The sequence below is a fragment of the Rissa tridactyla genome, chromosome Z (genome assembly GCF_028500815.1).
Source record: "Rissa tridactyla isolate bRisTri1 chromosome Z, bRisTri1.patW.cur.20221130, whole genome shotgun sequence".
NCBI lineage: Eukaryota > Metazoa > Chordata > Aves > Charadriiformes > Laridae > Rissa > Rissa tridactyla.
The window spans coordinates 51,305,341-51,321,636 of record NC_071497.1 but is presented as its reverse complement, the minus strand read 5'-3'; the positions used below and the strand labels follow the sequence as shown (position 1 = coordinate 51,321,636).

At 35.0% G+C, this 16,296-nt stretch overlaps 1 protein-coding gene across 7 annotated transcripts in view; it reads left to right on the top strand.

Annotated features, from left to right (window-relative positions):
• The window catches only part of CNTLN (centlein), a 195,718-nt gene that overhangs the window by 12,344 nt on the left and 167,078 nt on the right, over nucleotides 1-16,296 (top strand). For all 7 annotated transcript variants that reach the window (XR_008463858.1, XM_054186070.1, XM_054186071.1 and 4 more), the window contains one exon: nucleotides 5,027-5,115. Coding sequence is in view for 6 of the 7 variants with exons in the window: in XM_054186070.1 (XP_054042045.1) it covers nucleotides 5,027-5,115 (89 nt within the window). In the remaining variant the exon portion in view is untranslated. The remainder of the gene's footprint in view (nucleotides 1-5,026; nucleotides 5,116-16,296) is intronic.

Here is a 16,296-nt window from a genome sequence, read left to right as displayed (position 1 = left end):
GGCTCCCAAGACCATTCAGGGAACAGCCTTACCAAGCCCATTAATTGTGCCAAGAGCTTAAGAAGGCTGCTCAAACTTCTTTTCATCTTAAAACTGTAATAATTTCTGGCTAATACTTATTCTGTTATACAAAATGCGTGGTTACTTATAGATTTAAATGAAAGTTTTAGCTATTAATGTTTGGCATGTTAAAGAGAAGAAAGTCACATTTTATGGTAACTTACCATTCATTGACTAATGTTTATTGTAATGGCAAATTTTGTACATTTCCCTGTAAACTTTCTTTTTATGTAATAAAGTTCACAGATTTTTAACTGCAAATGGTGTCCACTTAGGCACGACACTGCTTTGTTTTGTGTGCATTTACAGAAATGCAAATATATAATGAAAGGCATTTGTTGATTTAGATTATAATATCTCTTGATATAATTACAGCATTGCTTTATAGTTCTGTGTGTGCTCATTCATAGGCTGCAGTAGTAACTTTAAATACCAGTTCTGCCATCATCAAAAAGAAACAGCATTTATTGAAATGATGTTGTTCTGTTGTTCTGGAAATTCCAGTGACATTTTCACTTATTTCCAGATGACTTGGGAAGATTTTTGTTTGTGTTTTGTGTTTTTCTTTTTTTTTTCCTTTTCTTTCCTTTTTTTTTTTTTTTATGGGCACAAAAAATGTTTAGCTGTTTCTTTGAGGTTTATTTAGTACACACCATTCACACATGCAATGTTCCTTCCTGAAAGCAAGCTTTGTTATTTTTAAGTTTGGGTGGCTTTTTCTTTCCTACCTCATCTACTGTTCTTTCAGCACAGACAGAAATGTTGCAGAACTTAGTTGTGTAAGCAGTGACAATTTCAATGTCATGAGTACATCTTGGAGTTGATTTTATTCTTCCTTGGACAACTTTGAAAGTAGTCTATGAAATAGTCATAGATGCTTTGAGGTTAATCTGAACTGCTTATTCAATTAAGAAAGATCATTTGTACCTGAGTCTCTGTGTTCTCATGAGGAAGACAACATTCACTGAAACTTCATATTTTATATATTATCAAAAGGTCGATTTCTGGGAGGCTTTACAAAGCTTATGTAGAAACTAGATTGACAGGGACTCAGTACATGCTGGATGCTCCACAACAATCACAGGACATATGTGAACATTTCCCTCATGTTGTATTGTACGTACATATATATAGTCTACATATTTGTTAGGAACAATTGTTAGGAACAATTCAGAATATATTATTGTAGTTTTCCCTTTTTGTTGGTTTTTTTTTTTGTAATGGAGGAACGCTGTTTTCAGAAGTATGTGCCTGAAAGTTGTGTGCTCTTCTGTCTTCTTGTCATGCTTTGTGCTGTTGCCCAGCTGCAATCTGGAGTGTGTAGGAACCTGCACAGTAGGACAATAGGCAGCTGCTGCTGCTTGTAGTGATCTCCTGATATTTGATACTGCTTCTTGGAGTCATACAGAAGCCCAAGTACCTCAGTTCTTCTAATAAATAAATAAATAAGCAGAAAACCCAACAGCTACTTCTGTGGTCTTGTATACAGGACAGTAAAGGGAAAAGCTAAGGAAGTGTGATGGTAAGCAAATCCCAATTTTAAAAAAGCAAACAAAATTCAACTGGACAAAGCTTGTGAGTTTATAAATCAGGATCAGAAACTTTGGTTGTGTGATTGACTCAAGATTTTTGAGCATTTGCAGGTGGAATACTGTTGGCATTTTATTAAGTTTGGACTTCTCTGTGCTGTAATGACTTTATGGCCTTTAGAACAATTTGTAAGTGTTTTTAAGTAGTTTAGTGTAAAAATTACAGTGAATTGTGTATTAAAGATGTAAAAAATATTCAGGCACTACTGTCAGTTCAGTTCTCTCCAGGTTGCTGATTAACTGAGGGATTTCAATTGAAATTATTTTAAAATTAATTAGACATAGTTTATTAAATATAGTGGTTTATTTCTCTGTTATGGTTCAAAGATTTCTTTATACTCAAAGTGGTGTGATTTAGAGAGTAAGAACTACTGACTTACTGTCCTTCTGAATAATTGAAAAGAAATCACATTTCCATTGCTATTATTTAGTGAGTTTTTGTTTGGCTTTGTGTTTTCCTTTTTTGGGCTCTCAGCATAAGTACAAGATATTTTTAGATGTTAAAAATACTCAGAATCTCTGTTCTGTATAGATCCTAATGCTTTTTGGAAGCCTGCAGCAATTTTTCCAAATCTGAAGAATATTTTTATTTTTCATTCTCTTTCTGCCTGAGGAGAAGCAGTCAGTCATGCCTAGTTCACAGTGTACACACATGACTTTTCAGATGGCATGGTAAGGCATTTTCAGGAGATGGTGGCTTTTTTGAGGACACAGTAAAAAACTACACGCTCTTTGTGTAGTCTTTCGGACTAGATACATAGAAATCCAGGATAATAAGTGGCATAAGGTGATAGCAAACGATGAGAGGTTGTACTTTCTTTTTCTTTTTTAAAAAAAGGGGTGGATAGCCATTTTCTTGGCCTGAACTGGGCAACCTAATTAATATGATGCTTACTTTTTGTCTTTTAACTTAATTCCTAGCTGAAAATGAACTTATTTTTAGTACTTCTACTGAATAAAGACTTGGATACAGATGTGAAGTCATTTGAGTTCTTATTTATATGAAGTATGGCTTAGTTTTGGTGTGATCTTTCTTACAATAATGAATGCAGCTATGCGCCATAGTTGTACCATAAGCCAGTTCCTTTTTAGTGTTTTAAAATAATGGTTTGTGCCTCATTTCTTTCTACAGAAATTTTTTTGTTAAATGTTCAGTTTTGTTTCGAAATACCAGAAATGAACTATCCCTGTTAACACTTTAAGAGTTGTATACATACCACAAAGGCAATGAGATGAAATGTCTCTGGTTTTATAAAAGACAAACTCATTCTGCTGTAGTCCAGTTTGCATAAGCTGATAATAATCTTGAATTATAAGATCTTTGTGGCCAGAGTCTTTGCTTTATTTCCTTTCTGACACAATCAGAAAGCTAGTTGGATTTGTTAGTTGTGTGCATTCTTACTGTAGGCAGGTGAATTTTTCTGTGTATACAGCAATACCTTGATAAGGCATCAGATCTCCATAAAGTTTTCTTCCTTGCTTGGCTGAAGAAGTTGATGGCACTTAAGGATTTAAATAAATGTAAACTAGAAGTTTGAGTAGTTAAATGACAAAAATATTTTTTTCAATCAGCCATCATAAAATTCCTCACTTCTCACTTCCTCAGCATTTTTCTTATGTTTTTCCAAAAGTTCAGCATTGCCTTGCTTCTTTATTTTAAAATTCAAAATAAGTGCATTTCTAAATTTGAAGGAAAGACACATAAGAACTTCTAAAAAAAAAAAAAGTAAATCTTTGAGGCTTTCCTCATCAATCATGGAGAATATAGGTACAACTATCTCTCCTATTTCTTCTATAATAATTGTTAAAGTTTGTTAAATCCGTAATTCAATGTATTTGGCTGTTGCGGTTTTAATCTTGATAAAATAATTTAGACTCAGTACGCTGATAAATCTTGATAAAAGTCTGCTAGCTTTAGAGAGATCTTTTGATTTTGTATTGAAGTTAGTTGTTGTCTTGTTCTGAAAAAAAAGACAGTAAGATGGAGAAATTTGTCATGCACTGGTTCTGATACTGCTTGTAAAGTTCAAGTCTGCTTCCTAGAAGACAAAACTGATGGGGAGCGAATGAAAAGACAAGACAGCAAAAATAGAAAAAGCAATTTCTGCTCCTGAATTGTACTCTAATCATACAGTGTGTTGTCTTTATTAACTCTTGTGAGGCCTGCCAAGCTTGTAGTTCTATTGAGCTGTTTTGTGTCTTAGATGACTTTTGCTTTCAGCTCTTTCAAGTCATGGACTCACAGTACTGTGACCAAAGGTGCAATTCTGCTCTTATTCATAAAATTGAGAAATCAGGGAAAGAGGAAATTAAGTTGGAAAATTATGAAGAAACCAAACAGAGGAGGTGAAGATGGGAACTCAGGTCTTCTGTTTCATTTGATATAAGATACAGTTGTGCAGAGATGAATTGCAGTGTTTGTTAAGCTGATTTTAGTGAGGTTCTGGTTAACTAATGATACCTGTGATATCTTAGTAGATTAGATTCCAGAAGCTTGGGAGAAGAAGGAAGCAGGAAAATGGATAGTTGTAATAGTGTTGATTTTCCTTTTAGGCTGTGTATTGTCCTCATGCAAATTCTATTTCTCTTTAACATTCAAAAAACTAGTAAACGGTAGGGTAAGATGCACTCTCATAATTTTTACCTGTTGAATTTTACCTAGCTGCCAATATGATGGTTTTGGCTCATTAATTTGTAATTTTATCTTAGACTGTTTTTAGCAGGTTTGGTCTTAGTTCAGTCCATGGCATATATATGCTTTCTTATTGTTCTCCTTGTCTTTATCTTTTGCTGCTTTTTTTTTTTTCTTTCATAACATTTTTATATAATTAACACATTATGGTAAAGTGTATTTTTAAAGAACATTGTTTTCTTGCTCTCACTTGAGAATTTTTTCAGAAGCTTTTATATAATGCAGGTTAGCTGAATGTATGATAGAAGACTGATTTACTGTCTATTTTGAAATAAAAACTAAGAGCTGCATATGATAAAACTTAATGGTGCAGCATGTATTCCAGGCTCAATGTTTAGTAATAGAAATTGTTCCTGCTGCTAGAAGTACCAGTAATTGATATAGCAAAAGGCAGCGTTTTTTGAATAATGTCAGTTTATCCTGCCTTATTGTCACATTGTGCGCTCCTTTATTGTTCATGGTAGGTCTTTGTATTCTTCAGGTTTCTGTATTGTTAAAACTTTGTTTATTCAAGAGAACTGCCATGTTTTTTTATTCATGGGACAGTGAGTAACTTGCAGGGAATTCTCACTAGAGTAGAGGTTTTTTTGTAATTGTTTTTTGAATATGCACAGTATAACTTTTTCATCTATAGAAGGTGTAGCATGGATTTAATGTATTTTTGTCTTTTTTTCCTGTTTCTAAGGCTGATAAAGAATTTGTGTGGTGTCTGTGGAAACGTCTCCAAGTGTCCAGTCCAGATCTTACTCAAGCTGTCAGCTTGGTTGTGGAAAGGTGAGTTTAAAGGTTTAACATGATAATAAACCGAAAAATAAACAGAAACTCTTGCTGATACTATATTCTTTATCTTTTTACTGGAGAATTATGTAGGATTTTAGAAGTACGTTACAAAAATTCCATTGCTCAATTTTGTCAAGAGGACCTAGAATATGTTGCAAATTTCCTTTTTCAGTATAAGTTGAAGTATACTTCAAAATCTGTTTTCACTGGGGTTGCTTTGCTGCAGTTGAATTCAATTTTTAAATTATAAATGTACTGCATATTCTCTTTTTCTATTGAAAGAACAAGAGCAGGTAAATGACATTTCCTGGTGTCATAAGTGGTTGGATAACAGTTACATATATAAATTAAATTTATCCGCATTCTTAAAGAAGCGAAAGGCTAAGACATGATAACAGAATGGATGACTATGCAGTTTAATTGTTACTCCTCTGAGGATATTAATGATGACAGTTTTCCTCAAGGTACTTACATGTTATCATCTGATTGCTGTAAATGTTAGTTAATCATCACAATATGTGATTGATTGTTTTAGAACACTAATATTTACAAATTCATAATTTTCATAGGTCAAAGATAATGAGAATTTGAATAAGTTGCTGATGTGACTGTCAGAATTCAAACACTTCATTCTCTTATGTTGAAAAGATTTGTCTCTTCTGTCTCTCAGGGTGCCATGGATTCCCTCTTTTGAAATGAAAAAGTGGATTTTTTAAAAAGAAAAAATGGATTTTAACTTCTTTAAATGGTTTGCCAATGTTACTTGGGAAGCTTGTCATAGACCCAGGAGGGGTCCTAGCTCTTTTGGGTTCCCATTCAGTGCTTTGATCTCAAAAGGCATGTTTTGTTTGATCACATCTTTCCTTTCTGGACTTGATCAGTAAACGTTCTTCTACTTCTGAAAATATAGCGTTAAGTTCTGCATTCACTATTTCTGTCCCATCTTCTGCATTGCATAAAGCAATGAGAATTTTGTCCAAAAATACGGTGTGATCATGTAACTAGAGCTAATATTCTAAGGCATTCATATCCAGAGGAAGAAACTGACAGTGTAAGCACATGCAGCTTGTTTTAAGACAGCTGTTACCTGAGAGTTCACATGTGGTCACCAATGATGATGTCAAATAACTTCTGGCTGTGTACTGAGACACTTACCTGCAGACAGTAGTAGCTTGGCTGTTAGGACAGTGTACTGCTTTCACATTGCTGAAGTATTTTGATTTGGGGAGTAATTATAATATATGAGGAAGACTTAGGAACAGATTTCCAGCATCCCTCATTTATGTTGAAATGTAGATTCTTGCTGACTTGTTTCATGATAAACTTTGGTCATATTTTCATGAGGACAGTGGTGGTAGTGTCAGTCTTCCTTCGTGCAAAAAAATGCAAGAACTGCTTAAAATATATAGTCTGTAATACATGTAAAGAAATGTTACATGTATGTAAGCACAAATGTATTGAAAACATGAAAAAATTGTTTTCCTTTAATCACACTTTACACATAGCTAAACAATATGGAAAATCTTAACTCTTTTACGTGAAGCTTAATAAGGTAGAAACAGAGGTGTTCAGTCTTATTAATATTTTTGATTCGTATTGCATATAAAGATAATCAGGATATTAGGACAAACTGAAGCATAAACATGTTAGCAAGCACACATTTAAATAATTAAATAATGGTGAATTATATGGAGTTCTTGAGTTGTTTGTATAAGATAGTGTCTGTTATTTTTGTTTATCCTTCTTCAAGTCTAGGAATATTTTTATACTTGGTAGTTATCCCTTGCTTTAAATTATTTTATACTTTATTTAGAACAGAAATTGGTAATTTGTGTGTGCATTATCCTGATTGATTCAATGGACATGGGTCTCTTAGATACCACCTTGATGTCCACAAGCATGATAATGAGCTGATTTTTTTCTTTTTTTTTTTTTTTAACAATGGTAGGAAATGTTTGTGAAACCCTTTAAATGTAGTGTTCAGTCTATCAGAAGACTTGCGGAAATCTGGTCTATAATAGTCTGTTATATACGAATCTGTGTATGTGCTTTGCACTTTGTGTAGGGGCTGGTGATTGTTACTCTTATGTGAAAGCGTGACAACATACTTCTGTTAAGGTGCTTGTCTAGATTTTAATGTCCTATCTTCTTTCAGAAAAACGCTAATACTTTAGGATACTTCTCATGAACTCAAGGCTATACATCTTTATCATACCTTTCCTGTGCTTCTCAGAGTTATGGAATTAAAAAAGAAGAATTTCACAGTATCTTTTTGGGTGTTATTGTTACCCCAGAGAATCCTGGAAGAGGTTTGGATAAAACCCATTCAGTCTATAGGGGTTTTATTAATCATGACTTTGAACTATGGGGTTGCTTTGATTTGACAGATGGAGCAATAGCGTACATTTTTCTTTTTAATTGATGTAACTTCATCTCTTTCGTCTGAGAATGATCTAATTGCTGCTTTGGAAATAATTTCTAGCCCAGTTTTACCTGTGAATCTTCTGCACAACCAGCCTACAACGCCATATATTCCTGCCTAACTTTCCCAGCTATAACTTTCTATAATCTTTTCCTAAGTAGCTTCCGTTTTGTAGCTGTACCTCTTCATGCTCTCATCCTTTCAGAAAAGCCTTTGCCTTATTCCCTACCTTTTAACAGTAAATATTTTTTTTTATATGTTGCTACAGTGTCAGTTTATCTCAGTTACAATATGTCGATTAGATTTCCAGGGAATCTGCCACCTAGCAGTGCTGCTGTCCAGAAAATTACAGGACAAGTGATTTTCTGGCTTTGTTAATCTAGGAAAAAATATGTGGATTTAAAGGGTAAAGATGGGATTACCAAGTAACATTTATAAGCAAAATGCTTCCTGAAGCATGTCACTTGTCAGGTCTGTGCTGCTCTCAGCATGTTTTTCTATATTTTACACAGTTGTATTCTACAAGAGCTGGAAACTGAAAATTTACACTGAAATCTGATAAAAACCAGCTTGAGTCTTAGAGGTTTTTTTGCCTTCTCATTTATATTAGGAACAACATTGACTCAGTTGTACCCAAGTTGATAATGTTTTCCATCTTGCCCTGGCATACTAGGAGATTTTGAGATAGATACAAACAGAATGAAATAGATTTAAACCTTTTATTGTTTTTGCTTCTGACATGGATACCACTAGTGTTTGCATAGCTTCATTTTTCAGTGTGCTCTTTTCACCAAAAATTCCCTGAGAAACTTTCAGTGCCCACCAAGTCTTTGTTATAGACGACCTAAGACCAGAATCCAGCTATCTAATGGAAGCAGACAGAATCTAAGAAAGCATAGTCATGTGTATCCTAGATCATATATATAATGAACCAAACAATATTGTCCAGTGGATTTCAGTCTTTAAATTGAGGAAAGCAACAGCCAGACTTTCTTCAGGAGATTACAGTGACAGGAATAAAAAATACAGGTGTGAAAAGACAAAATGTTCACTTACAACCTTGTACACCACGGATGTGTAATGAAGAAAAAAGAAATATTAAGAGAAATTCAGTGGGCAGTACTAGCCATACAGTCAATTAAGTTATATTTGTAGCATTAATTTATATTTGTAGCATTAGATGATTCCTTATATTATCTTTTTCTCAAATAAACCAGGAAAATGTAAAAGGCATAATTTGGGGGACATAGAGGGGAATTAATAGTAGTTTTCCATTATTTGTCTGCTATTCTGAAGTGCTTTCATGGTCCCAAAATAGAAGTTCACCTGCCCTAAAATTGTAAAAATGTAGCTGGTACCTTTTTATGGCTGTGCTGTTGATTCCTGTAATACACCAATGATATTTTACTTTTCAGCAGTCTTTGCAGTTCTTGCTGGATAACTGTAACTATATTGCCATTTTAATATTCAGATATAAACAAAAAATTATCTTTACTGTGCAAATGAGAAATGCCTTTGGGATATGTAAAAGCCTCCAGGTATTTTGAAACAAGCCATTGTAAAAGTACTACTCATGTTAGTATACTTTCCAGCTGCTTTAAATACTATTGATCTCAGTATTATGTAAAGAGCATGCTATTTCTAGTTCACTGCCTTTTGAAACATTCTTTTTTCTTTTTTTTTGATGAGTTGAAAAAAAAAAGTGCTAGAAAGTATCTTTTACAGGTAAATGCATGTGTAATCTCAAATAGAGTTGGGGTTCGGATGTGAGTATCAAAGGTTTTGAAATATTTTTGTAAACTTTGAGAGCTCTCCTTTAAGAATTTTCTCTTATAATACATGAAATGTTGACAGGTCAACTGACTCTAATTTTCCTCTTGGGCTTCGTGCTGACTCCTTTGCTTTTTTCTGGAAGGAAGATGTAGCAAGATCCATTAATGATTAAGTTGTGGCAGTGATACAAGACTTGGTAGGTGTAAGTGGGGATTGGATTACATTAGATGATGCCCTTGCAGATAGTTACGTTTGGCAAGCTTGCTTTACATAAATATTTTTCCTCGCCTAAATTCCAAGTGTGCTGTAACTTGCTTATCTTATTTGTATCTTAACAAAGAGCAAGAATGGATATATTGTTTCAGGCCATTCAAAGAAACAGTGGCAACATGAACCTTGGTGTCCCGGATTAAGAGTTTTGTTGTTCTTCCTGGGGAGTTACATCTGTCTAAGGGTGTACAAAGGGATGAAAACATGGATGAAGAGCAAGTGACCAGAAATAACTGTAGAATTTTTGGAAAGGCAATCACAGGAGCTTATGCTGTGGTTTGCTGCATCCTGTGAATAGCAAATTGTGGAAGAAACATTAAACAGTTTGACATAGAATCCTCAGTGACTGATGATATGCACATGTACTAAAAATGACAAGTACTTCTTACGTAAAAGGATAAGTGAATGTGCTGTATGAATGAGCAATATAGACTGCTGATGTTAATTGAGAAATAATTAAAAAAAACTGTATCTTGCATCTTTTGAAGTGATGATAAATAGCTTGCAGAAGCTTTCTTAAACCACTTACCATTTTACTCTTGTGCAAATTAACAGGAAACAGAATGACAGGAGAATGAGGAAGTAAACAAGGTCTAACACATTTTTAAGGCCATTACCATTTTGTCACTCCGAGTTTAAAAATAAAGTGGACTCCCTAGTTATTATCACTCAATAAAGTGGACAGAATAATAGAGCGTAAGAGTACAACCTTTCTATGTAAGGTCAAATAATTGTGATTTTCTACAGTTGATGAAAGTTTAATATCCTGTTTCATTAAAAATTCTCAGAACATTGAACATAAGTCAACATTCCATGGAGAAGAAGGTATTATGCAGCTTGCATGTGTGCATATCTGCATATCGGAGCACAAAATATTGACATGATAATTGCAGTCAAGCCTGATTGAACCGTGGCCTCTGGGAATTCAGCTGGTGTTGTACCAACTGGATGGCTGCTCAGGACACAGTTTGAAATGCAAGGTGCAAGTTAGCACTTTATTCAGCACAGGCAGGCATCATTTAAAAATCCTTGGGGGAAACCCTGGTGATGTGCAGATGTTAAAGCAGTCTGTTCTGAAGTGCTGATATTTTGAACACTGTAAGAGACTTGCGTATTTTAGATGAAAAATGTTTGCAAAATTATTAGGGTAAAAATGTCATTATTTTCTTTACTACTCTAGTATTAAAATCTTTTGTATTTTATGTACATTGCTTAAAATAAGAGGCCTTAATAAATCATCTAATTAATTAAATCAGTCAAGTTAGACATGCAGGAAAAATTAAATTTCTGTAATGATGCTTTTCCATTTTGATACATAACATGGAACATAGAACTGGCTGTATAAATAATTTACGAAGGAAACAATTTCATTTTACAATTGTTCTTTAATTACAGCTTAAATTATTTTTGTAAAGAAACAAAAATAGGTGTATGCAATTTTGCTATACAGAATAACTGCTGTCTTAGAAAACTGCAAAATGTGTGGTATCAATTTAAATACTTTTTTGCTCCATGCTGTCTAAATCGTTTAAAAGTGCTATTTGTAAGAATTAAAAGAAAAAAAACTTCTAATGTGCATCAATTATAATTCATCATGAAGTATAATGATCTTCTAGAATCTGAGGTGAAAATAAACACTCTGTTAAATGAAAACTGTTTTGCTCTATTTTTTTTTATATCTTCTTAATAGGTACATGGAAACACAGTAAGATTTCTGGTTGGAAGATTAAGGCATAGGCTCTGTTTCTGCTAACCACTGACTGTGCAACCGCAGCGATGGGGCTGTACACAGTAAATTACAATATTGGTGCCATATTTACAGTAACTGACAATCTGTGCTCTACAACTTCACTTTACGCACGGGTGATTCATTATCTATTTTCTATTTAATACTAACATTGAATTGTTTGCATTTGTGTAAATCTGTAAAATAGTTGGAAGACCTGCGGAGATTATGACATTAAATGCTGCATCACACAAGCTGATATTTTGTAGCCTTTCTAGTTCTGCACCCCTTTAGATTCAAAGAAGTATCTTTCAAAAGTAACAATATTTCTAGAAGCAGTTTATTTTTAGTTACGTAGGTATACTGTTAAAATACAGCCTTTGTTCACAGCCCAAAGTTTTCAGTGTAGCCTTAACTTTCTTAGCTATTTAAGGCTAAATTTGTATATGTGTGGTTTTTTTTTTTTTAAATCCTGCTGTTTGTAAAACTGAAAGGACGTATTCCATGAAACATGTTAACAGCAAATTCAATTTATTACTTGAAATTATTTTCATTTAATTGATGTAAAAATGATATAATTATATACAACTCTGAATTAGTTTTTCTTGACAAATGATTAATTGCTTGACTGATTCAGACCTGTGATAAGACATAAGATGCCTCTTTTCCCATACTGCTTTTGCTGAAGATTTTAGAAAGCATAGTTTTTTATAAACTTCAACAACAAACTTCTGTTTTTTAAAATCATAAGGTTTTTGTAGCGTGTATTCTGTTTTCATACCTCATTCATCGTTAAATGTTTCCTCATAGTCTAATGTTTCATTTTTGACAAACCATTAAAAATGTGCCAAACCTCAAAAATATTGCCTGCCCTGTTGTGTAGAGTATAGCATAACACAGGAAAAAAAAAATCGTAAGAGAAGAAGTGTTAAGCTGCTTTCTCAATTTCTTCATTTTTGTGGGAAGATAAATCTCGATAATCTTAGTAGCTAAATACATCTGTGTTAAACATTTAAAATAGGTAGTACTCATGGGAAAACTGATTGGAGCTTAAAACTTGTACAAATTGACAGCCTCTCTTCACTCCATTTTTCATCCTAAAGAAGTCTGTAAATATTCTTAGCTCACATCATTATTGCTCATCAGTGATTCTAATTAGCTAAACAGGAGTTTGTCTCAGTCATTGATCATCATCAGCTTCTTGACAGTGCCTGATTTTTCCCCCCCCCCCCCATATTCCAGTGGACTTTTTAAAATATATTGTAAATACATAACAGCTCAGTTAATAAAGTCGGCTGAAGACTTTTCTTAATATTTGTTACTCCTCCAAAAAAGAGGAGGTGATTGCTGCAGTGCTTATCAAGTCTCATTTCAAGGTGCAACAGCAGATCCAAATATGATATGTAAGTTCGAGTCAATCATATTACCTTGAGTGGCTGTGGGGAGCTGTCCTGTAACGAGGATTGGAAGCTGTTCTATGCCACCAAGAGAAGCTGCTGATAAAATTCCATATGAGTTTTCAATGTATGCTTTAGGCCTCTGACAACGTCCATTGTGTGCTTAAATTCTGATCATTAGGATTTTTTCTTTAGCTGTGGGTGGTAACTGGTGAAACTATTTTGGGTGGCATTACTACAGCCTGTCCTACCCAGACAGTCTGAAAGAAAACCTCAGAAAGCCAAAAAAACTTGAATTTACTTTAGGCTTTTACTACTCATTATGATGACAATAGATCTGTATTTATAATCTCCATTCCTTGACAGCTTTGTTCGAAGAACTTTTTGACCAAGCATCAGGTAAACAGGGAAAATACTGCATTTAACTAGAAACTAGAAATTTGAATCATTGGCTAGTGTGTGCCAGTGTTACAGGCACATTTTTTGTTTAACACATATCTGTTTTTTATCTCCTATCTCAGACTTTATTATTCAACCTATTTTGTGCATTCTTGTCCTTTATAAAAAGTCACAGGGCTCCATAAATTCTTGACTACCAATAATACACCAGAGTTAGCTGTGCATGCTGTTTTTCAGTTCTCTAGAGCAGTTTGTTCTTTTACTTGGTTCTTGGCTGGTTTATTCACTTTCACTTTATATCACTTTATAGAATTTTTATATATATATTTATTTTATATTTTTTTTTCCACTTTATAACCCCCACCAAACCAAAACCCCACAACTGCAGAGTTCTTTTGAGCCTTGCTTTGGGAAATCTACCTGACCCATCAGGTTTTCAGATCAATTAATCCATTAGAAAACAAGTTTAATAAATATTTAAGTGATGATTGCATAGCTGAATTAAGATGCTAGTTCATTTTTCAGTATGTGTGTTTAATTGGGCCTTATTTTAAAAAAGGCTGACTTTTTAGAGGAGATGGTGGTTAGAGGAGTTGGGAAGATAAGGACATATTGTGGTTGGTAGATACAGAATCATAGAATGGTTTACGTTGGAAGGGACCTCAAAGATCATCCAGTTCCAACCCCCCTGCCACGGGCAGGGACACCTCCCATTAGAACAGGTTGCTCAAAGCCCCATCCAGCCTGGCCTTGAACACTTCCAGGGATGGGGCCTCCACAGCTTCTCTGGGCAACCTGTGCCAGTGTCTCACCACCCTTATAGTGGAAAATTTCTTCATGATATGCAATCTAAATCTACCTTCATTCATTTTGAAGCCACTACCCCTTGTCCTATCACTATACTCCCTGATAAAGAGTCCCTCCCCATCCTTCATGTAGGCCCCCTTTAGGTACTGAAAGGCTGCTATAAGGTCTCCCTGGAGCCTTCTCTTCTCCAGGCTGAACAGCCCCAACTCTCTCAGCTTGTCCTTATAGGATAGATGCTCCACCCCTCAGAGGATCGTCTTCATGGCCCTCCTCTGGACTCACTCCAAGGGATCCATGTCCTTACTGTGCTGAAGACTCCAGAGCTGAACACAGTACTCCAGGTGGGGTCTCATGAGAGTGGAGCAGAGGGGCAGAATCACCTCCCTCGACCTGCTGGCCATGCTTCTTTTGGTGCAGTCCAGGATGCTGTTTGCTTTCTGGGCTGTGAGGGCACTTTGCCAGCTCATGTTGAGCTCGGCAGCCAACACCCCCAGGTCCTTCTCGGCAGGGCTGCTCTCAATCCATTCTCTGCCCAGCCTGTATTTGGGGGTGCCCTGACCCACGTTCTGGACATTGCATTTGTCCTTGTTGAGCTTCATGAGGTTCACATGAGCCTACTGCTCAAGCCTGTCCAGGTCCCTCTGGATGGCATCCCTCCAGCGTGTTGACTGTGCCACACAGCTTTGTGTTGGCAAACTTGCTGAGGGTGCACTCAATCCCACTGTCCACATTGCCAACAAAGATGTTGAACAGCACCGGTTCCAGCACTGACACCTGAGGAATGCCGTGTAGAATGGTTTAATTTAAGTAGAAATATAAATTTAAAAAAGCTGGATTAAAATGGAGAGGGAAATACATCACTGTGGGAACAAAGAATGGATAGGACATGTAAGTCAGTGGTTATGATCAGGATACTTTTGAGGGCTGGAGGTAGTGCTGTTCAGTTGTTCGTGGGGCTTATGTATGTGTGTATTTTATGGTATGATTGATTGATGGAGATTGAACTCGGTCTACACGTTACTCTTCTAAGTACTTTTTAGTAAAGTCCTGCTTTGCTTTTTGTCTTCTGAAGCTCTTAAAATTTTGTATCAAGCAGTTATGTGTGTGTCTAATCTTAAATTCTTAAGTTGTCTAGCTATAATTAAGACCAGAGGAAACTTGGAGTGCTGTAATGCTTACAGTTTAGACATAGATCAATATAGGTCCATCACTTCCATAGGTAGATTATAGTGTGACATGCTTATGGGGGAGAGATGCCTTCTTCACAGAATATTTGGATTGTGTATCTTTGATTACAAAGGTAATTGTTGACAGCCATTAAGGAGCCCACAGCAAAGTAATTAATTACGAAGAAGCATTGGTATTTTTATATTTGGTTTTTGGTTCATTTAAGTTGTGCAATAATGTACAGTACCTATCATGAACAGTATGCCTATTTCAGGAACATGCATAAACTTCTGTGGTAAGTATTATACAAATAAAGTATTCACAAATATTTTTTTTTCCTTACTAATTCCTAATTTTTAAAGTTGGACATCCAATATGTTTTAGTGCAAAGTCTTACAAGCTTATCAGAAAGTCTTTTATCGTTTTTTAAAACCTGACTGAGAATGTGATTTCTGTAAACTACTTATGAATTATAAGCAGGTTGGGACAATTTCATTAACAGTCATGAGTTATGAAACCTGTTTGTTTTTTTCTCTCTTGTGCTCCCTTTTTGTCCTTAGGTTTTTGTCCAAAGGACATCATGGTCTAACCTTTGGAATACATCACATAACTTAATATTTGCATGGATCTGTAATTGCAGTCTCTACTTAGTTCAGTTTTAGCAGATGTTCAAAAGGGAACTATGAAAAACTGGCTGTACTATGTATTTCACTCCTCATGCCTTCCAAGCAACCCATCATGACAATTCCTTGATGCTTCTGATTACTGGTGATCAGATGCTTTGAGGTCAGGATCTGATGTGCATTTTTCTGTTAAATTTCTGTCTCAGTTAAAATGTTAAATACCTTTCAGACGTGAAATGCCTTTTGGAATACTTGTTGAATATTCATGGTTTCACTTTTCTCTGCTCATTATAGCTCCTGAATTATTTTCTTCATGGAAGTAGATTTTTTTAATGCCATACAAGTGCTTGAGATCCCATATACTTTTGTTTCTCCTAGATAAATGTAATTTAAATACATGTATTTTCAGCTAGGTTTATCTTAGTTTTCTTCCAGTGAATAACACATCAGTGCTGCTGTATTTGCAGTAGGACGGTGCTACTTGCAGTTATTATGCCTTGAGACCTCGCTTTCCAAAAGTCTTGCTTCAAATTCCATACCATTTTTATTTAATTCTTTGTTTACTCAGGATAAGACTAGATATTTTAGCAG